Raw genomic sequence first — 24,275 nt, forward strand, 5'->3', positions numbered from 1 at the left:
GAGCAGGGGTGACCGGGCTTTTGCAGTGGCGGCACCGAAGCTCTGGAACAGCTTGCCCCTCTACATTAGACAGGCTCAAACACTTGTTGTCTTTAAATCTAGCCTAAAAACGTATTTTTATAGTTTGGCATTTAACGCTATGTGAGAGCTGCTTCTTTTTATTGTTTTATTGTCTCTTAGTGTTTTTTAGTGTCACTGGTTGTATCATTTTTTTATTACTACTTGCATGTACAGCACTTTGATAAACACTTGTTGTTTTAAAAAAAGTGCTTTATAAATAGACTTTGACTCTGCGGTCAATTTTTGCAGACACAAGGTGGATATTGAGGTTTGCTGTCACTTTGCAGAAGTAGTTCTATGTTGTTTTGAAACAGACCTTCTTAATGTTGACAGTCCCTATCATTCACTTTCTGTTTCTGCCCATTGTTCTTCTTCTCTAATGATGTCTTGTCATGCTTTGTGTATGCATTCATAATCATAAAGACTGGTGTTCCTAAAACACCAAACAATTGGGCCGTTAAGTTTACAGACGCTCCTGTTAAACAGGCTCCCATGATTTGTCGGAAATCTGACAACTCACTACTTATGATAGCATGAAATGTCACATCTGTATGGTGTGTATTTCATTTATCATAAGCTTCTGTACCGACATGTATGTCATGTGTTTGTGTATTGTTTGTAGTTCGTATGAGGATAGCGTTATATTTTGAGCCATGAGGTTGTGTCCTAGAGCAAAACCTAGTTTGTTCCACTGATAAATGAGATCAAACATGACACAGCCGCGAGCACGTGTGGCGCTCCTGCTCTAGTTCTCTCTCTAAGCCTATTAACCTCAGCGGCGTTTTGGCTAAGTCTTACAGTGACGTGACTGGTTTGCTCAGCGAGGCAATGGTCAGAACACTTGACCCTTCCTGCTCTCTGGCCTCATACTGACTGACCCGAGGTCAGTAGACTGGCGCCGGTTCCGCCCTCTGACCACATCATATTATAACTTCTGACCAGATGACTCTATAGCAGGAAACAGCTCAGCCGGCCTTGCTCTGTATGTCCTAGTGGATGTGACTGCACAAAGCTACAACAACAAGCATGACCTGGTATGAATCAGGGACACAGACTAGACAGTTTTATTCTTTTTGTCTCTGTAGGGCAGACAGTCATATCATGTCAGTGGTCAGTGAAGCCCAACATCAAACTATGCTCACTGTTCAGTCATGCAACTCACAAAATAGTTTAATTTGCTCACGTTTAGTCATGCAATAGGTATCAGCATAATTACTCTTACATTTACATTACATTTATGCATTTAGCAGACGCTTTTATCCAAAGCGACTTACATTTGCATTCAAGTTACAGTTTTTACATTTTATCAGCTCTTGCTTTCCCTGGGAATCGAACCCATGACCTTGTCGTTGCTAGTGCCATGCTCTACTGTTTACTCTAACTTTGTTTATAAATGAATGCATTTAATGTTAAATCAGTGTAGTGCTAATTTATAATAAAACTATTGTTCATTTTGCATTTATTTTTGTTCGGAATACATCAACTTTAATGTTGGAGAATAACTCAAACTAATGATATAAGCTAATACTTATAAATTATATTAATATTATTACAATTTAAAACAACTGTTTTCTATATGAATATATTCTACAAATGATTTTTTTTTTTTTTTTGTGATGGCAAAGTTGAATTTTCAGAAGTCATTACTCCAGTGTCACATAATCCTTCAGAAATCATTCTAATATGCTGATTTGCAGCTCAAGATACAATTCTTTTCAATGTTCAAAACTGTTGTTTTTCTGGAAACCTTGATACATTTTTACAGGATAGAAGGTTTAAAATATATATATATATATATTTTTATATATAATTTTTTTTTTCTTACATTGTCTTCCCTGTCACTTTTGAACTGTTACATGCAAATAAATGTTTCTTTTAAAAAAAATCTCACTGAACAAAAATCTTCTGAACAGTAGTGTAAATATGATGAAACATTTTTATGCAATATAAACATTAGTTGTAAACAAATTATTCATAGATGTGGTTGTTGGTAGATTTCTAAACTGGCACCGGGGAGTGTTAATGCTTGTCTTAATGGACCGAGCTACTAACGTGATTATCAGCCGATTCGGATAATCTCAAAGTGGTCAAATATTGGCTAATTTATCAGCCTGGCAAACGATAACAGATGGGAGCAACTCCCTATAAGGGATACGTTTCAAAACACTAGATGGTAGATCACGTTTCTGAATATATTATTCAACAGAATTCATCATTCAGCCTCTTTCACAGATAGATCTGGTTTCTCAGAATCAAACTGCTTCACTCACCTGTGACTATTATAGCTGACATTGGTCTTGCTCTTTTGTGAGTACATGAGGCCGATCAGATGTTGAGATGTATCTTAGAGTTTGAGGAACAGTGTGTGAAGCCTCGCCCTGACCAGTCAGCCATGTTGGCTCATTCTCTGGCTATGCTATGGTTACTATGCAACAACTACACCAAGGTAAACAACAAAGATCGACTAATTAAAGTATTCCATTCAGACACTTCATGAGATAAATTTACAGCATGCTCCTGAATTCAAAACTCATCTCCTCAACAGTGCCCTGCATAACCAAATCATAGTAAATAACCAAACCTTAACCAAATGTCTAATTAAATTGAAAGTGCCGAGATGGAACATTTGAATTCCATTGACTTGGATGGATGTTGTGCTGTGAACATGTGTAAATGCTTTTGACTTTAGTGCAGATTAACACTAAAGACTAAAGCCATGATGGAAATTGACAGTCAAGCCTGTTCCACTGCTATTCTGGTTGTAATGGGATTCTCTTTTAGGATGCCTCCTACATGTCAGACTACAGCTTAAATCCTCAGTTCTTATCGCAAACTTGTTCAACCTCCCAGCTCTCATATCAAACTACAGTGAAACTCCCTGATTTATCATTTCACAGCTCCTCGGCTCTTATATCAAACTGTTAACATCCCATTATTCATTCAACTACACTATACTCCCTAAATGAAAAACTTGCCACAATATCATATTAAATAGGTGATATTGTTCCGCTCTCTTTCTGTGTTTACAAACTAGATTGTCTTTTTTGTTTTTGGTGTATATAGGCTTTGGAGTATGGGAAGAAGGTTGAGGTGTTGATCCAGGGTTTAAGTGAGCAAAACACACTGAGAGAGTCGATTCATAATATACTACAACATGCTGAAAAACACTTGGAATGAGACTGGCCACTAACCTACACACCAAAAACAAAAAAAATCAAAAAGGATCACAATACACAGCACAACAAGTGTCTTTACACTGTACGGTGTTCATATTCATTCATTCAATCAATCGATGGATATTGGGAGTTTCTGATGTATAATTAAGGTGAAGTCACATTTGCGAAATTTCGTCCATTGTCTAGCTCAATAGTGATGTATGAAGCAGAGCTCAGGTGAACTTTAAAACCAAGCAGCTTTCTGTTGGTCAATGCATTGAATTTGTGACCAACTCAACCATCTGCAAGGAAATCTCTCGCCAAACGAGTGGATTTCAATTAAAATGACTGGATTCAGCTTGTGAAAATTCGCAGAATAACAGTAAATGTGACCACACTTTTTAGTGAGGCAAAAATCAGTGAAAAAGGCCCGTCAACTGTGATGTGAGATAAATAGACAAGCTGACACAGTTTCACGTTCTGGACATTTTTAAAATGTCTTTATTGGTATTATTATGTAATAACACATAACATCAATGTTAGCGTTCTATCACTAGTAATTTCTTGTTTTAAATTATATAACATTGCTTGGTTTTTGGCATTTAGGTTCCCACTTAAAAAAAGAGGCAATGAAATGAACACATGGAGTCTCAAAACATTTCCCTTTTCCATACCAGAGAGCTAAGTGTTCATTAGCAGCAACTGTTGTTTTTCATTTTTAGTTATATGGCGCTAAGTTAATTGCAAACTCGACAAGTCGGAGGGGTATAGTGGTACCTTAACAATCAGATTACTTCATATTGACAAGTGGCAGATCTGATAATGCTATTGTAGCTCTCAGTTCAGATGCCAGTTTTTGAACTGCTGTCATGGGAGTTTGACCTCTCCATTCTGAATTTGCATTTTATTAAGCGTTACGATTTGGAGTCACACAGGTTTGATACTTAACATAAGGGGAGAAAAGACTTCCTGTTGTGTGGAGTGGATGCAGAGCTTGTAAGAGTTTGACAAACATATGGTGCGTTATCGCAAACACCGAAAGAGTTCACAGGGACACTTGTTCTTGTGTGGGAAGAGGTGGCGGGTGCAAGTCTCTGGTTGCATGGAATGATGGACCACATCACACACACAAGACGGCAAATCACAACGCTTGAGGAGGCGGTGAGAAGAGTGTGTGCGCGTCTCAGGTGGTCAATGGCTGTTCAGTCAAACTCACACCAAAACCCTTAGTCACGCTTCAGTCTTTCCCAAGCAAGATTATCGCATATAAACCAGTTTCTTTTTTCTCAAAAAAAGAAATAAATTAGGAAAACGAAAAACGACAGAACACCAAATTTTATAAAAACAAACAAGAAAAGAGTGCATGTAACCATCAGGTCTAACAGAATCCGTTTCTTAATATTTTATAACTCTTTGTCCTTTTGTTTGATACACATAGGCAGGGCTGTCTAGCATGAATGTGTCACGTTTCCAAGGAGAGGAATTTGATCAAGGCTGCTTCCCTGAGTTGACTCTAAATTTCAAATCTATATTGCATCTTAATGTAAACGACTTTTCATCTAAAGTCCGGACTCACATTTAATTGATCTAAACTCTATGACGTCTAACATTGTAAACCATTCGGAGCTGGTTTGGATTGTGAGCTTGGTCCACTTTAGGTTTGCTGTATGGAATCTTTAAGACTCAATGTGAATTTCGCAAATGTGTTGAAATTAAGATTTTTATGGAGTTTGAGAAACGTCCAGATAGAAAAAGGGACATGAATAGAGTTGCTTAAGTTTAAATAGAAGAATTAGACTTATGAGAAATGTGTGGTGTACAGATATAACTCAGAGTACAACAAATACATGTAAATTTAGCGCAAATCAAAACCAGGAATTGTATTCTTTCAGGTTAGCATTGGCTTTTAGACCACTGGGCTGAATTAAGAACAGTTGTAGCACCCATTTGAGTTGACACTTCAGTTTTATTGTTGCAGTACAAACAAATCGTTGAAGACAAATAGCTTATTCATCGTCAGCGCATAGTGTTGGCAAACTGTTCAGCCCTTGTGGTAAAAACATTAGTTTAAAAGTAAAAAACATTTAAAAGTCTACTTGCTCTATTTCTATGCAACTCACTGTTCAGACTCTAATATATGGGAAATTGCTTTTGGGGTGGCAGACATGCAAATCGGCATGTGGTCATTAGCAGATTTGCGTAGTAGACACTGGAAAAAGATGCTCAGCAAGTTTTTCCATTAACAATATCTTCCATACTATTGATCCGTAAACCGAGTGCTTTAACCAGTTCAAAATGGTGGATTTCTAAAATGGCCGCCTCATTCACAGAATTACCAGACAAAAGATGCCTGTGAGAATTAAGTTCCTATGGGCCAAATCCTCACTTACACATTAAGGAAGGTAATTCAAAACGGGTCCCACATCAGTCATTCAATTTTACTGACACCGGCAAAGCAAATGAAACTTTACGCTTGTCTGATCAGCAGTAATTCATTTACTACAGGCAGCCACTGCAACAGACTAAAAGAACTCATACTCAATCATGCTTTTTAAAAGAGTTGGGATGGATGAGAATATTCACAGCTTTCCAGTTTTTGTTCTTGCTGTCCCTCTAGGTGTCTGTCTGTGTGGGCTTTTTGAGGGCAGGGAGGTATGTGCCTTTGTATCCTGGTGGGCAGTTGAAATTTGGGTCCATTTGGATACCTTCAGCCAGGCTTTACCACAAGGTTTGTAACAGACAAAATTAATTCGTTCTCTCTCTATAATACAGACTTTAGTATGTCCTTAAGTGTATTTCAGTATGTGTGCACCCTAGCCCACAGTATGTACATCAGAATCCAGTTGATGGTATCTGAAAGGTTACATTTGGGAATCACGTCCCCGTAAAACCACTCTACAGTGCATGCACCCTCAAATTACAGTATTCAGCTGGTGCACTACAGCCAGGCTGGATCGTACACCATCTAGTGCACTTCCAACTGCACTGTACACTTGTATATTTCTATAGTCTGTCAATAGAGAAGAAACATCAGGGGAGCAGCCTCAGATGGGTGTTTACAGGGAGGGTTAGTATGATTACACGTGTGCATCTGAATGTATAATGTCCACTTCAGTATGTGTCGCTCTTTGATGTTTGTGTGTATGTGTGTGTGTGTGTGTGTGTGTGTGTGTGTGTGGCTGTAATTCCAGCTCACTCAGTCAACAGTTTTATCTCACTCGCAAGAAGGGAGTTGATATTGTAGGCGGGATCTGCAGTGATGGTAGCAGGGCCTGTTTCGTTTAGATCTGCCTCACTCTCACTGGAGGTGGAGCTTGTGCTCATGGTGGAGACGCCGTCAGGGATGGTACAGGTAGCGCCGGGTGGGCAGATCTCATTGGGAATACACACCTCTGTGGGGATTATCACCTCGGTCGGGATACAGACCTCAGGCTCGCTGCTGGTTTCGCTGGTGCTGGAGAACACCGAGAGAAGCGACATCTTCCTGCTGAGGCGGCTTGGTAGGAGGGAGAGGGCGTAGTCGGCCACGATGCCCGCTACGTCCATCCCGCAAGCCTGGTCGAATGCGATGAAGCCCACGTTGGCATTGGCCTCGCACACTAAAAAAGAACCGTCGTTTAGCTGCAGCAGGTCGATTCCGCAGACGTCCATCCCCAAAATATTGCACACCTGCACTGCCAGCTGCTTCCCCTGCTCACTGAGGGGGCACATCATTCCCACCCCACCTAGAAAAAAGAGTGAAATCATGAGAAGGGAGGTAAACTGAAATGAAGCTGAAATATTAGATAAAAAAAAAGTTAAATTACTGAAACTAATAGGAAAAAAAATCACAAATAAAAGAAAAATTGTAATATAAAAAGAGCTAATTTAATATATTTTTTTGTATTATTATTGCAGCATATAAATTGTATACAATACAGTGTTTTGTTTTTGTTGAATAAACGAGCACTGCACGTTTAAAAATCAAAATCCAGCACGGGTGTTTTTATATCACTGTATTTTAGAAGAAATCCGACTGTCTTCAGAAAATTTTCGATGTCATTTGCATTTTATCTTGCATGTAATGCCTGATAAAGCAGCATTTGTGAGCAGAGCACTGCTTTGTGTACAGCGTTACCGGGGAAACCTATTTCTTGCACTCTAAAAGCGCCTCCTGCTGGCCGGGAATGAATTTGCATAATATATATATGCTGTCGGGCCACCACAAATAGTGTAAGGCTGTGGGAAACACTGCAAAGTAGTAAAATAACCACAAAAATTCTACATATTATACCAGGAAATTTTACATCACAAGTCAAATATTTTAGGCTAGGTGAGTGTGCTATTGTGTACCAAGTGAGCAGTTGCTCTGCATCCGTCCGTCGGTAGAGCAGCGCAGCATAGATCCGATCACTCTCCCTCCAACCAGGACCACTCGCACATCCCGCCCATGGCTCTCCTTCACATACTCCTGAAACAGGTACGGGGCGTCATGTCGAATCAGATGACACAGGTCTGAGAGGTGGTGCTTATCCCGGGCCAGGAACACAGCTTTACCTGTACAGATCAAAAATGTGACACCATTAAAGACCAAGTGCAAATTTATCAATAGTGTGGTTTTACCAGGGTGAAAAAAAAGTGCCTTGACTTGCTCTACACTTCTCAGAATTAATTTTAGGAACTACCTAAACAAAATGTGTCTTCTGCTACTTCAAAAAGTTATGCAATATGTAAGTTTCAAAGTGTCATTGCCAAAGGCTTAATTGATGATTGATTTCTCTGCATAGCAACCAAATAGAACAGGAGCAACCTGTAACAGTCAAGGGTTAAATGCATGAAGCATCAGGTGATGACAATCACATGAATTAGTGTCAAATTCATCCCTTTCACACAACAAATACACAGCCAGGTGTAGCAGCACGTATTTGGACACATGCAGAATGTCCTACTTGTTTTCAATGAACAAAAGGAGTAAGAGAAGAAGGGGAAAAGAAAAGACAATTATACGTTTGTCATCTAATGATCAAAGGAGATGCGTAAGGCACTAATTGCAGGGAGAGGCTCCCTAGAGCAACCTTTGGATTAAGGGGTTAAGTGTCTAGCTCAAGGCTAAAAAGGTGATACAGCAGGGCTGTGAACTCTCCAGATGTTTAACCATTCGGCTACCGCCACCCCACCCAATTCCCCATGGGTCAGGGGAAACCTTTTAAAACATGTCACAGCCTGACAAAGGTCAAATTGTGTGCAATGTTTTATTTTCATCTATAGTTCATCGACCCGATACCCTTTCTAACAAAGGTTTGACTGAAATGTGTGCACACAAGCCCTGCTTTACATAACCAGTGTTCCCATACCTTTAACCACTAATTTCCATGACTTTCTCAGTTTATGGTCACTACTAGATAATGATTAAAAAAGAGAGAGACAGGAAAAGAGATTTCTAGCCTATCGATGTTTTTAAGAATTGAGTATAACTAGAATTGTTTTTACTATTAATAGATTTGAATGTGAATGGTGAATATTCCATTGTAAATTAACAAAAGTACCCTTTGAATTTTATATTAATAGATTGTATCAAAATGGTAAATTAGTATTCTATTGTAAATTAACAGAACAATAAATACCATTGTAATTGTATTTAACAACAATTTTCAAGTTTCACACGTTTTCATTTTTTGACAAAACCTGCACAACATGACGCAATACACCATTTCACAACAACTCCACAGATCGACATGCATGAACCTGCAGACATAAAGAACCTGCAGCATTCTGAACCTGCGCGCACAGGTTGGTTGGGCTGATCTGGGAGACATTTTCAGCACAAAAATAAAATATAAATACAGTATATTACATCATAAGGTAATGACATAGTTTAATAATTTTCTTCAGGTGTGGCTGCTGGTCTTGGCATAAAACCAAGTTCTAGTCTGACCGTGAGAGTTAATTCAGAGCCGTTTGTGTAATTCTGCAAGATTGCAGCAACTACCATTAAAACAGCAGCTGAAAAGAAAATGCTTTCAGCACACACACTTCAAATGTGCTTGAAAAAACAGTGCAGGACAAAGATGCCTTATGTGCACTGGGAGAGAGAAAGAAAGACAACCTTTGTTTTTAAGGTAAAAGAGATGATGTTTCTAAGCTGCCTGATTTCTTTATCCAGCGTGCTGCATAACTTTGAGAAGTTCTCAGGGCTCCTGAAGGACCCATTATACGCACGGCTGTCCTAGAATCAGTGATTTACCTCGGTGTCCACGAGCGTTCTTCACCACCACGGGGTAACCCAGCGGCTCGGCTTCATCGATCATCTTGCGGAAGTTGTCGTGTCCTCCTGGAGACACACACACAGATGTTGGTTAGTGAATACGTAATGAATGTAATTAAAAGTGAGATTTAATTTGAGTGAGAGATTCCTGAGCAAGATGCAAACAGCTCTAATGAAACAAGCAACACTGAGACATTCAATATCCACATGAGAAGGACTGCAAGACTGACAGATTTTTTGCCTCTCACAACATTTCCCATTTCCTGGACAGCATTCTGTCCAACTACGTGCCCAGTTTTTCAAGTTTAATGGCCTGAAGATGTTTTAGGAGAAACATGACAGCCACATGTCTTTAACATTGTAACACTTCATAAAAACGTCCCTCATTATCTAGCTTTATACTTTAAATTAATTTTAATTTCCCCTTTTAAAAATAAATTTGATATCTCGGTACAGTAAATAGTAACATTTTCATTAATTGACAAATGACAGTTCATAGCCAGAGTTCAGTAAGTGTTATTTGTGCTTTAAAGCCATTTAATTTTTCAAGTCTATGACTTGAAAGACTTAATCTGAACAAAACAGGCTACAAGCTAAAGTAAAAATATATAGGTTTAATGGTTTTCTACCTTGTATTTATATTTAAAATGCTAGACAACATACACTTCGTAAATGACAAACTATTTTAATTTAAGGAAACATGTCCAAGATTAAACAAGCAGAAGCGTATGGAAAGAGTATAGGGAGAGGAGAAAGAAAATGTGAAGGAGTGGGTGGAAATATAATTTAAGCTCAAACCCAAACCGCAGTAAGTATAACTGCTGGATGTTTCTGTAGACCCTACATGCTGAAATATAAATATTCTTCATGCTTTTGAAGAGAAGATTCTTTGGGATGCAGAATGTGTTTGGCTGGTTTGAACTGAGCAGATGAATTAGCATTTAAAGGGGGTGAAAGAGAGAAAATGCAGAGTATGTCAGGCCGGCTCTGCCAGGAACACGTCACTACAGCAGCTGTAACTGCCGTTATACACCCCCTCCCCTTTTCACCCTCTCCCTTTCTCTGGTTTTTCATTTTGGTTTTCTTTAGCTAGTCATGAGGGCTTCCCCTTTCATTCTTTAAGCAGGAGACTGTCACAAACGGTTGTTGTCTGTATGAATGAATGACAAATACAGGACACATACGCTACTGTTCAAAAGTTTGGGGTCGATATGATTTTTGAAAACATTCTGGAGAAGAAAAAAAGGATCTCATGCTCACCAAAAGCTGCATTTATTTGATGAAAAATACTGAAAAAAAACAATAATACTGTGAAATATTACTACAATTTAAAACATCCGTTTTCCATTTTAAATAAAGTAAAAATGCTATTAAAAAATACATGTTAAATAATGCTATTTTTGTGTTTTTCCTGAGACTTTTAATCAATTTAATACATCCTTGATGAATAAAAATATTTGTTTCTTTTAAAAAATAATTACTGCCCCTAACTTCTCAACAGTAGTGCATTTTAAAATATATTTTTTTTTGTTATCCGTACTGGCAAGAATTTCAATATCAGTGTATCTTTGTGTAAAACAAGAAAACCATTTCTTTATTATTATTATTTTTTTTTTTTTTATTACAGATTTCAGACAAAGATGCTCTCACCGTAGGAGTACGTGTCTGGCAGAGGCACTCCATGCCCGGCGAGCTCTTGGAAGGTCCAGAACTTGTTGACACAGTTGAGGATGGCCTGAGGCCGGTTGACCAGACGACAGCCCATCTTCTCCAGGTGACGCAGAACGGTGATGTCACTGTCCGACTGGACCCATGGGGTCGGAACGCGCACCACGGCAACTTGTGGGTATGAGGTAACTATTTCCTGCCCAACCCGCAGACCTGAAAGAGAGAGAAAGGAAAGGAAGATAAATCACAATGCTGCAGTACAGTCGGTGCAGTCTGTGTTTTGGCCGGCACAGTATTGTGTGAAGGGATTACACTTATGTATCCGGGCAACCAATGAGAGCCAGACTTTCATTTGGATGTGTCGCCCCTTTCTCTCTATCACACACAAACACTCAGTATGACAAATGAGTAGGGTTGGGTATCGTTTAGGGGTGTAAGAAAATATCGATACACATGAGTATCGCGATATTTGTTTGGCGATACTGTATCGATTCTCCAAAACAGAATATCGATATAAAAATAAAAAAAATCATACAAGATTCATGGCAGTTGTTTCGTTTTGAGTTCATATCCCGACCGCTAGTCTTCATCTCTGAACTTAAACAGTGACAGGAAATACTAGCATCAGGGCACTCCATTAATGTTAGCGTTAATATAGTTCGCTGCCAGTAACGGAGGATGAAAGAATTGTTCCAGCTCTCGTTTCGATGTACAAAGCTGAAGTGTGGCGCCATTTGGGCTTTTGTGGTAATGTCCGCCCCGGGACCGCGGCACGAGCGCAACCTCGGTTCTGCCGGTTGCCGCGTCCCGTGTTGAAGAGCCTTTGGGGCGCAGCGGGCGGTAGAGTCGCCATGCAGCTGCAGCTTTCTCTCGTGTTGGGGGTGTTTTGTGCAGTTGGGGCGGTGCTCGCGCAGCGATTCCATGCAGAACATAAATACAAACTGAAAAACCTGTGAAATCCAAGTTGAAAAGTTCTGAGAATGTTTAACATCTGTATTTATTTGATTGTTTTACAATTGTTTTGTTTTCTTTAGGAATCCTGCAAGCACTTTATTTTTCATTGATACTAAGCAGATGTAACTTTTTGTTCAGATCAAATGTTATGAGATTGTATGTCACAATTGTAAACTTAAACTGTTAACCTTTAAAGTAGAGTCTATAAATATATTTTTATCTTTTTATAAAATACATTTTATACATGCATTTAACTAAAGAATCGTGCAAGCACTTGAATATTTCCCCCTTTACTCGTACTGCACAAAAAGTGGTTCAATAATGTTGAACGTTATAGGGACTGATTATTGCAAATGCAGATCCCAGTGTGTTCTGCAGTGTGTTCTGGTTAAACTATTTTTATTTATTTATTTTTTGCTAAGGTTTGCATATGGTGGTGTGTTCTTAATGATAGCTTTCCTAAAAAATATATATCCTATTCCTAAAATAAGAAATCCCAATATATCGCCTTGCTTACAGTAATCGCAATATATGGTATCACAACCCCTGTATCGTGATACGTATCGTATCGCCAGATTCTTGCCATTACACAGCCCTAGTATCGTTTGAATTTTATCGATTCCGATTCTTTTAGATTCCCAGTTTCGATTCCAATGTGATTAAATAATGATATCGAACATTTATCCTGTCTCTTTTTTGCAAACATAAAAACTGGACTCTTAAAGAGTTATGTATAAAATAGACCTGGATAAATTGATTTGTTTTTTCTATTCTTTTTTTTTTCCCAATGGAAGTTGTGGTTCTCTCATGATTCTGAAGAAAAAAAAAAAACAGACAACTAAACAAAATCACATGTAATTTATGAAGGAATGATTCAATGACTCACTCAAGATGTACCCTTTCATTACTGGATGAATCAGCGTTCTTGAACAAATCTCTTGTATGATTCAAAGACAAATACATTTTAACAGGCCCTTTTTGCCACCTACTGGCGTAACAATGTAATAGATGAATCTTCATTTGAAGTGTCAAATTACTTTCAAAAGGTGATTTACTCTATTTTAATCACTACCGTAAACATCAGAGTTTATATCTGAACTACAAACTTTTATCCAAGTAGGCTACTTCTGTGATTTGAATGTTTGTAACAGAAATAATGATACTGTGTGGTTGAAAAGACTGTTTTCATTCATGACAGCTGCTCTCTTCAGGTCAGCGGCAGCGCGAACACAGCTTAAATGTTCAAATCACACTGACTGATGTGATCGTATGCTGCACGGATGAACCAAGAGATCACAACATTGATCGCACACGTCAAAGGTTGAGGAATGAAACAGACATTGTAATTTAGGAATAGAATCATGTTGGTGTTCAAATCGTGTTCGCGATCTTTAACGATCTATTAAATTAAAGTCATGTTGGTGGTGACACCTCTCTTGCAACATGTTTAGCTATCACTTTTCTGGCTTCTGATCGCAAATGTAGCCATACTTTGGAGTAGGGGTCGACCGATTATCGACCTGGCCGATTATTGGCACCGATATTAAGCATTTTTATAATAATCGGCATCGGTCATTTTCAAAACCGATGTGCCGATAAAATTATTTAATTATGAAACGCGCTATTTGGCTCTGATGCAGCCTGTCGGAACTCACCACTCTGTGGCCTAGAGCAGTCTCCGCCCACCGCGCATCTGATTTGTTGAGAGTCAGGAGTCCGACCAATCAACGTGGAAGACTAAAGGCGCTCTCACACCGAGAGCGCTTGCTAACTGGTGCTGCTTCATCACGCATCAGTTATCTCTCAAAGGCAGCAGCAGACGTTGCTCAAGTTGCAATAAATTACAATCCACTACACTGAAGTTGTAAAAACCTCAATATTATCTATTTATGGTTTCCGAGATGGGGGAAACGCAGGGGGATTCGCGGAATCCAGTCATATAAATGGAATTTACTGTATAACGCGGAGTCACGGAATTAGTCAAAGTTTGGATGAATTAATCAAAAGTAGGTCAGTACACTTAAATCGACTCATGATATGGACTATCTGTAAACATTAAGCTGCTAAAAGACTATTTAAATATGAATTCTGCATGTTCGGCGTGTCTCTGTATATGTGAATGGCACAGACGCGCGGTTTTGACACACACACACACACACACGCACACACACACGCACACACACACTGGAGTGCGCGACGCTCGCGGTGTATTCCACATCTGCCGTGTCACTAAATGAGGACATAAATACATGAACATCATCCCCAGAACTGCTCTGAGAGTTACTTCATGAGCATTTGACTGTTTCGTTTGAGTAAAACGATCGTCATATCATAAATAGGCTACAGAAACTTAAGAGGTCCTGACGGCAACCCGTCAAAATAAAAGTTCGGTTTATTTACTAATGCTACTACAATTATTACAACTTTTGTTTAAAAGAACAATCACACAATACGCTATTTCTTACATGTTTTAATTTTAATAGTAAACCCATTTGTTTGCCAAAAAATAGAGTTCAACTCTCATTTGATTAAAAGATAAATTAAATTCATGTTTTATGCCTTCATTTGCACTGTTCTGTAAATGAAAACTAATGGAAATTACTGTCACATAGGCCAAGACTAAGTTACTGTCACATAGGCCAAGATTATGATGACGGAAACTGGGACATTTCAATAGGCTATTGAACCAAGTGAGCCTATAACAGGCTATTAGTGTTATAGTTTCATTAAAATAGTTGCGGTCTTCTTCGCAACTTCAATGGAGCTATGAAGACAATTAAATTATTTACACGTATTATATATATTGCGCTTTTTAAATTAATCAACTGATGTGCATTAGATGATGAATTGAATAGTCACCTCTTGTAGGTTATGATTTAGTCAACCGAAAATAATTAATGAAGAATTATGAGAGGTTATGCTATTACACATACATTTCTAACATGTAAATTATTGAAGCCAAATACTTACATTTTCCCAAGCTGTTTAGCTTTGGTATTTAGTATTCATAGGCTTAATCATGAAACATGCAGTGGCCCCACTTTTAACTCTCTCTTTATATATTACCCTTATTGTAGATGGATGCATGGGGGAAGACAAGAGTAAGAAGTGCAACCAACACTAGGGAAGGCCGTTTTTGTCAGAGCCCTTGTTATTCTTAATTTTGACATTCATTTTCATTTTTACACTAGACATATATATCGGTTCAATATATCGGTTATTGGTCTACTTGGTCTGTAATAATCGGTATCGGCATCGGCCCTGAAAAACACATATCGGTCGACCCCTACTTTGGAGCGCTTAGAATAGCGAGCAAGGTCCTGGCAGATCGCTAGGTCCGGTCCTCACAGATGAAGAAAATAAAAGGCGCATAGGAATAGATAAGCGGAATGTAAATTTTTATTCGATTTTCGATTCCCAACCCTACAGATGAGCTGGCCCTGGTTTACCAAACACCAGACATGACAGCATCTCTGCAATACTAAATAACTGATCTCCTTCTGAGAGCTATTACACAACACTGCAGAAGGTCGCTCGCTTGCTTTACTACTGCTACCCCTTTTCCACCAAAGCAGTTCCAGGTGCTAGTTCAGAGCAAGTGCTATAGCCGGTTCGACTGGCGAGCCCTTTAAGAACCCATTGCTTTTCCACAGGCTAGAGAGCCAATACAGAGCCAGGGCTTATGTCACTGAATACGTTTCATGTTTCGGTTCACTAGCGCGGCACAACAGGCTTGTTCGAGGTGCATCAGCGCCACGCAGATCGATCGATCGGCACACAACACACTAAAGCACCGCGAGAGCGATCCAAAAGCATAAAGAGCCGTCTGCTTTCCAGTCGCTCCCACAGCACCCCGATATGCCTCGCACCGAACGGTCCGCGCAGCGCCGATCTATCCCGGACAAGCCTAAACAAACTATCAGCAATGGCGGACATTGAGTTGCTATTGATGTTCATGGCTTTACGAACCTACATCGGCATCCAAACACGGCGAATCAAACGTGTTAGCGTTTAGCTGCTATTTCAAATATGGCGGTCCAAGTTTCTGTTCGTCTTGTTGGTCACAGTAACCCCGCCCCCAGCTCCTGACGCAAGCGGTTCTTCCTTCTAGCCCAGCAATGTTTTGGTGCTACTTACGAACCGCTTTTCCTGGTTCGGAGCTGGTGCTTTGGGTGTCGAAAAACAAAGAATCGGTTTGAAACTAGACTCTGGCTCCGAAACAGCACTGGAACTGCCTTGGTGGAAAAGGGTTGTGTGACGTTCACGCTGACCCACTAACCCAGTTTGCACTGCTTTCTGCTTTTAATTAAGATGCCAGTTAGGTTTTATGCTCACTTAACACCAGCCTTCACTTAATAAAATCTAAAATCAGTTTTAAAACTGGCACTCATTGGATTTGACTCCACAAATCATGCGTGTTGACTCCGATTATGAATACAAGAGCAATCAAACTTTCATAAAAATGACAAACGTCATTTTGTTATTTGGACGGAACAGAACACACTAAACAGCAGATGACGATGAGAAAGGATTTCAGAGATTACATAAAAGCAAGTACATGTTTGAGCATTCAGGAGATAACAGGAATTGTAAAACAGAGGATATAAAAGGAGCCATGAGAGAACAAGAGAGAGACAAAACATGAATGCGTCACAGAATTTCTAATCTCTCCAGCTTCTCCGCCATCTTAGGATGGAGCAACACACACAAACCACGACTCAGCATCTTCACTAGCAACTGCTACATCAGCACTCCCTCTTCCTCTCATGGATCAAAGCATATGGGACATGAATGCATGCAGTTAAAGAGTAAGACGGGACTATACAGGCATAAAGAGACCGATATTATTGATTCCCAAGAAGTTTAAATATACAACATTATTTACAGTATATTGACTGAATAGACTGCTTGGAATTTTCTATATCTTTTTGCTCCGTTCTAAAACCTAGAGTTCCTTACAAAGGCAGTATCCTCGATGTCAATGTCATAAAACCTCACAAGTTACTCTGCACGCTACACAAATAGCACGAAACTTGCAATGCATCATGATTGATTTTAATAGAATTTGTATTTTATTTAGCATTCTACTAAACTAAAACCGTATTGCTGTAAAAAGAATACTACAAAGAACACACAAATATTGGGTGCACCAAGTCGTTATCAAATACAGAAATATTTACACAATAATTGAGTGAAATGTTATACAATTTAAAATAAAATTCTCATTTTAATATATTATAAAATATAAATTATTCTTGTGATGCGAAGCTGAATTTTCAGCAGGCATTACTTCAGTGTCACATGATCCTTCAGAAATCATTCTAATAGATTGATTCGGTGCTCAAGAAACATTTCTTACTAATGTTGAATACAGTTGTGCTGCTAAATATTTTTGTAAACCATGGTATGTGTTTTTCAGGATTCTTTTATGAACAAAGTTAAAAACAACAGCATTAAAAAAATAAAAACTTTGTAATTTAAAAGTTACTTTAGATCAACTTTGCACATCTTTAGTTAAAACTTCTGAACGGTGGCATATAATTTACATTTCTCTTACCATGTCCACCATCTTGGATGTTGTCAGTGGCTCACTAGGTTTTGAAACGGCACATAATTCGTATTTCAAAACAGTGATTAACATGGCAGCACAATTATTTTTTCATTGGTATCAATCATGCTGATTTATTGACTTACAAATTTTTTAACCTCAACCTGAAAAAAACAAAAAAAGACAGCTGTACATTATAGATAGGCCAACTGTAACCAAAAAGGTACACAGATCAGGCGTTCATACCAGTCTGACTAATTTCCGGAGGAAATGAGAGTCATACACTGCGACAACAATAAATCAGCCCTCAAGCACTTGTAAGTGTACACATTTTTACTTGTTTATCTTACATGTATTAATACAAGACAATCAAGTTTTTTCCTGCCTGAGGCTCAATAAGTAAATGCATCCACAGACTCAGAATTCATAGCACACATGCCACCTACCCCCTTAACTTCCCCTTCTGTCAATTCTGCGGCAGCTCTGGGTTAAGAAGCACGACTGACACTCACACCAAATCCAGAGCAAGAGAGAATTTCAGGGTAACCTACTGTGTTAAGCACAGTATAGACACCGGTTTAACCTACTTCAGAGGTGTTCTGGTATTAGATACAGGTAGATAAACAGACAAAACAAACATAAGACAAGTAACCCCATTTAACTGACACCAGAGCTAATCGCACAGGGTCTAGACAATACTACACAATTTCTCAATATTAACCTCTGTTCAAAAATGCGGGGTTGGTACAATTTAATGCTTTTGAACGACACCACATACTCCCCAAGACTGCATGTGTTTGCTATAAAAGAGTGTACATCATTTGAAATACTATAATTTTAAGGAACTGTTTGCGGTTTGAATATTTTAAAATTCAATTTATTCCTGTTATGGCAAAGCTGAATTATTTAAGTCTTCAATATCCCATGATCCTTCAGAAATCATTCTAATATGCTGACTTGATGCTCAACAAACATTTCTTATTATTATCAGTGTTAAAAACAGTTGTGCTGCTTAATATTTTTTTGCAAAAAAGTGACACTTTTAAGATTCTAATGAATAGAAAGTTCAAAATGTATGGCATTTTCTGAAATAAAAATCTTGCGGAACATTATTAATGTCAAATCTGGTCAATTGGAATCATCCTCGATGAATAAAAGTATTAATATTTTAATGACTCCAAACTTCTGAACAGTATAACTCAATTTGTTTTACTTGATTGCCCCCCATCACCATATTTAAAGCCATCCCGTTTTCAACCACAATCAAATCACAAAAAAGCCAAGGCCTTTCATTCATAAACAAGACCACCATAAACAACTTGCATATTAGCACATACAACCCAATCTGTGTGCATTAAGGGCTAGAACTGGCATTCATTCATATATGATTACTCTAGTACACCACAGATACCCTATATTCAGTCCCGAAAGCCAGTGAATTCACAGTAGCGTCATCCAACACTGAGGATTCCTGACCCAAGTAAACTGCCTTCCGCATTTGTTTATGAATGTGCATTTTGCTTTTTCCTAGTTGATATGATCAAGAGGAACTACCTCAATCTTAATGCACAACAGATCCCAATGACATTTAAACACTAAACCTCTCCATCTTCCTCTATATCTATAAAATCCTCCCAAGGATTTTATTTATATAATGAAACATCTTGGGAAGTGGTTGATTAAATCACTCCAGTCTGAAATTGTACTTGGCACCAACCACAGTGCAATACAGTCACATGTGCATTATCAGCATGTTTTTGTATTTTTGTTTGTGCATGTGTGAGACTTTAAATTGGTGTTAGATTTCTCATCTCTTAGAGGAATGGACACTTGACATCAAAAAGTAACACGCACAGACTTCGTTCACACCAACAAAGCAAAAAAAAAAAAAAATTATAAAAACAAAACAAAAACAAAAAAATCACAGTCACAATTCTTGAACCCCAATTACCCATTGTTTGATTTCCGCATGTGGCGCAACACACACAGCAGGTGATAAGATAACTATACACTCTTGCAGCACCTGTCAACAGGTTCACTAATAGATTGGCACCATCTTTCACATGTTCAGGAATTTTGACTTAAGACGCTGGTCTTTAACTGCAGTGTTTTTACTGGCACGAGAGATCATGATCAAGTGTTGACTTACTCTGTTCCATGAGTCTCACGCTGATGATGTAACTCAACAGAATGTCAGGATCTCTGGGGGTTTAAATCCCAAAGCTGGCCAACTGTCAACCACGTCTTAATCGGACCAAGAAAGGATCCAGGCCAGCAGATTAAACAAACATACACACACACACACAAATATGACATGCCAACAACCTGCACCAGTTGTGCTGCTGTCATGCTCTCCAGACAGCCTTCTACCTTTGCATTAAAGTAGGTCAATATGGTCTCAGTTCCTCTTTCCTTCATTTATCTTGTCTCTTCGGGTCTTCCTGTTAGACTGGCTTTCCTTCATGTTGCGAAGACACACCACTAAACTTAAAGTAGCTGATTCAAAGCATAGCTGCATTGGTGCATAGCCACTCCCTTTACCTCAGGTCCATGCAAAATGTCCCAGTCCCCATCTGCCGCCCCTAAAAGAAATGCGGTCACCTCAAAGCAAAACAGCCCCACCCACCCACAATGGCAACACTGGTGTCAATGACTCAGACCATTGTCTTATGAAACACTTTGCAACTCGCTGTCATGTGGTTATTAAAGGGACAGTTAAGATGAAAATGAAAACATCACTGTCATTTACTCACCCTCATGTTGTTCCAAACCCCTGTTTCTTCCTTCCAAGAAGACGTTAAGCAAAATGACCGACTCGGTCACCATTCACTTGCTTTGCATGGAAAGAAAGATGCAATTAAAGTGAATGGTGACTCAGGCTGCCAGCCTCTAACATTCTGCCCAACATCTCCTTTGGTAGGCCATTTGAAAATCAGCTTGGAACAACATATTGGTGATTAAATGAAAGATGTTTTTGTGAACTATCCATTTAATTTAAACAGTATGACCACCACAGACTTTTATTCATATTCTAGTGGGTCCTGCATGCTCCAAATTCACACACTTTGCCTTAAAGTGACCTGAAATCATCTTTGGTATAGAAACCATCGCTGTCTCTCTCAGATGTTCAAGTGGTTAAGTATATAAGTGGCTATAAAGCTAAACTGGTAAAACAAGATAGATTAATCCATGACTAACAGGATTCGATATAGTTGTATCTTTAAGCATAAAGTTACATTAGACAATATCTGTATCTTCAGTATGGCTACCAAACCGTAATGTTATTACATCAATAACAGTCTAAACGACGGTACAAACATCCTCCGATTGATTAAACGTTTTTAAAATCGTATTTCAACCGAGGTTTGCACGTGACGAATCGATTATTACGATTCAAGCCCTTTGTATGTGGAACCTCGCGCGAATGCGTCATAACATTTCAGTTTCATTTATTGGACCAAAGCTTGCGCATTTAATATAAACACCAAAAAATAAAATAAACTAAATTATCAAGAGTGTCGCACCTTAATATAACGGGTCTTTGTGAACGTCGCGCCATCTGCGCTCGAGGGTTTGTGTTGATAATGAACGCGCTCGCGCCGCACACTCGTGACTGTGCGCTCATTCGCGCGCACATGGTGCAACAATAAACGCTGATATGAACACATTCACGTCAGTATTTAAATATCAAATATTCGGTATAAGACTACAACAATTTCTCAACGATTTTAAAGGGCCCCCCAGCCATCGGCTAGGCGGTGGTGGCTGACTGGCTGAAAATGGGTTAGGCGGTCACCCACACGTAACCCCATTTCTCCTCCTGCAGGAGACATATGTAAGATCTCAGGGGCCAGTCGAGCATCCCTTCTGCTTTCCGTTACATCTACACAAAACACACTCACAAGGTGATGAACATCCGCTCAATGCGAGCGCGCTAAGCATCCACATTGACCAGTTATTTAGCCAACTCAACAGTTTAAACACAAAAGCAATTTCCGTGCACGTAACGTTAACTTATAGAAGGAATGCGTATGTGTGTACGTTACATGTGTGTGTGCGGTTTTTACCGAGCTGCCCATCCGTGATGGTCAGGACGATCTCATCCATGAGAAGATAGCGGAATTCAACATCGTCCTCGGCGCAGCGCTCCTTCAGAGCTCGCAGGATCTGGACCTGCGGGTACTCCTGGCTGATCCGCCGGTCTGTGATAAACCACACCCGGGAGCACATGTTTTGGAGGTCGGAGTGCGGATCTTCGGGTAGCAACGGGGACACGAAGCCGAAGCCACACAAAGAGCTGCGGCACTGCTTTTTAAAAAATCTGAGGTAATCCGGTATAACCTGATCCAAAATCACACAACAACACACCTAAAATCGATTTTTAACGAACACGCGGTGAGAGGATGCGGTTTTGCCTCCCAAATAACCGAAAGATGTTAACGCGCTCCCCCACTGAGGCGCAACAGTAACTGCCCCCAACACGGGCTAACAAAAGCCTCGCTGCGGAACTCGTGTCCTATCGCTCCCTACGATTCAGACTTCAACGATAAAAACGAAAAATCGCGACAAAATGGAAAAAGGGTGAATGAGAGGCTGGATGTTGTGACGAGTGATGCCCCTGCTGCTGATCTCCGGCGCTCGCGCCTCGCGCTGCTCTCAGCCCTAAGCCTCGGCTTTTCCAGCACGCGCTTTGCGTTTACAACTCTTTCCCTCGCGCTCATGCACGGCCCGCACCAGCCAATGAGCGAGAAGGGCTCGCACTCACATCGACCAATAACAGGACAGAGTCCTCACCACTAACCAATAAGAAGCGATTACAACAGGAGGCTCGAGGTGGACGCAGGAGCCAATGGGAGATGCTAGGGCGCGCGCGCGTGCGCGTACCCTCGCTGCTGAGGTTTTTTTGTTTTAATGTGAGCGCGTGGCAGGAATTTCAGCGAGCGAGAGGGGAGGGAGTGTCCAAGAGCGCGCACTGCCCCAGAACCGGTTTAGACCGGGCGCGGGGAGGTTTGGTTTGGTTTAGTTTGGATACCAACGCCTCCCGCTCATGCTACGTGTTGAAACGGTCAAAAAAAAAAAAAAACGGCTGAGAGAAGAATCCCCCACCCGGAGGAGATGGGGAGAGCGAGCGCATCCTTGCCCTTTTGTGTAGCACAACCAGCGTTTTCTTTAGTGTCGTGGCAACCACATAACAACAAAACACTGAAGATTATTTTCTTGGAAAGGCAGATGTCGGATATGAATAGCTTGTCAGTCGTCAGTCTGGAAATTTGAGTCATTATAACGTTACCACTATGCCCCAGAGCAACGTTCATAGCTTTGTTTAATTTCTTTTGTGGTTTTAATGCCGAATACATCGGCTCTTCACGTGATGCGTCAGGGATGCGGAACCTTTACTATTCTCATGCACCCAGAGAGGGAGGGGCGAGGGGAGGAAGAGAGAACAGGCTTTAGATACAGGCATTATTGAACATGCAAGTAAATAAAGGGTTTTCCAAAAAAAAAAGAGAGAGAGAGCCTTCTCTGAAATGAATCTGTCTTCAATTCGCTGTGAAATGTGATCTGTAACGTTCACAGAAATAAGAAGATGCAGTAAATCCTCTTTTCAGCCTAATGGACTGTTGGTCCCGCCTTTATCTCGACCTAACACGTCCATCAAACCCCAGCGCCAAATTTCTTAGCCAATCATCTTTCAAGAAATGTTTTCAGGGCGGAACATTTATGGCGTGATACTCGATATTTATTTATTCGAAACTGACGACATAAAACTACGACCCTCTCATTTAACCAAAGTACTTCAATATGATGGACAAATTAAACATTTCCTTAAGCAAATGCATCGCAAATACATTGCTTCTACACAAATGAAAATTAGAAGACAGTGATGTGAGCGACGGAGATGTGATGTGATCGTGAGGCGGGTCGATGCTGCCACCCAGTGGTTATTATTAGTATAACACATGCTTTGCACCACTGGCAAGACGCTTTGATCAGCATAACATTCTTACGTAAAATAAATAGCATAATAAATATAAATGTTGGATTTTTTTCTTAATTCTTCTAAGTAAAAAATAAACACTCCAATTTACAAAATACATTTAAATAAAAACTCTACCCCTCTTTTTTCATCTCACATCTGTTTATTCATTTAATCTATTAAACTGCATATGATAATAAACCTTTATTTAGGGTGGTTAGAGTAGCACTTAAAATCTGACATGCTAACTGAAAGTTTATGAATTTCAGTCCCAGATATTTTGAGTAATGGTGGACAGAACCAGTAACTGAGAGGATACTTAAGTCACAGTTCTGGTTTTGCATATCTGTCTTCATATATGGCCCGTTATGAGTAAGAAAGACAAAATTGTTTTTAATAATATTCAGACATATAACATGTATTGTCCTAACTTTCTATTAGTGTTTTTGAGGCTTGTGAGAGCTGTTGGAATGCATCTGAAATGTCAATGACATCCTTCACTTTCATGATGCATAATTGTTTTAGTAGGATAAACAAAAAATACTGATATGTTTTATATGCTTATCATATAGTGTCTGTTGTTCAAGTTGTTTGGTTTGCTGTCATTTATTTCTTCTTTCTTTTTTGTAACATCTTGCAATTAGGCAATGGAAAACGAAACACACATTC

At 39.5% G+C, this 24,275-nt stretch overlaps 1 protein-coding gene across 1 annotated transcript; it reads right to left on the reverse strand.

Moving 5' to 3' along the window:
* Window positions 1–3,689: 3,689 nt before the first annotated feature.
* LOC306849788 (beta-citrylglutamate synthase B-like) lies at window positions 3,690–22,359 on the reverse strand. The gene is made up of 5 exons (XM_079385102.1): window positions 21,697–22,359; window positions 11,110–11,340; window positions 9,439–9,525; window positions 7,548–7,751; window positions 3,690–6,940 (listed from the first exon to the last, which is right to left on the reverse strand). Exons 1-5 carry the CDS (start codon window positions 21,857–21,859, stop codon window positions 6,408–6,410), a joined length of 1,218 nt encoding a protein of 405 aa, XP_079241228.1. The 5' UTR covers window positions 21,860–22,359; the 3' UTR covers window positions 3,690–6,407.
* Between the last annotated feature and the right edge of the window lie 1,916 nt (window positions 22,360–24,275).

Source organism: Barbus barbus (genome assembly GCF_936440315.1).
Source record: "Barbus barbus genome assembly, chromosome: 29".
NCBI classification, from domain to species: domain Eukaryota; kingdom Metazoa; phylum Chordata; class Actinopteri; order Cypriniformes; family Cyprinidae; genus Barbus; species Barbus barbus.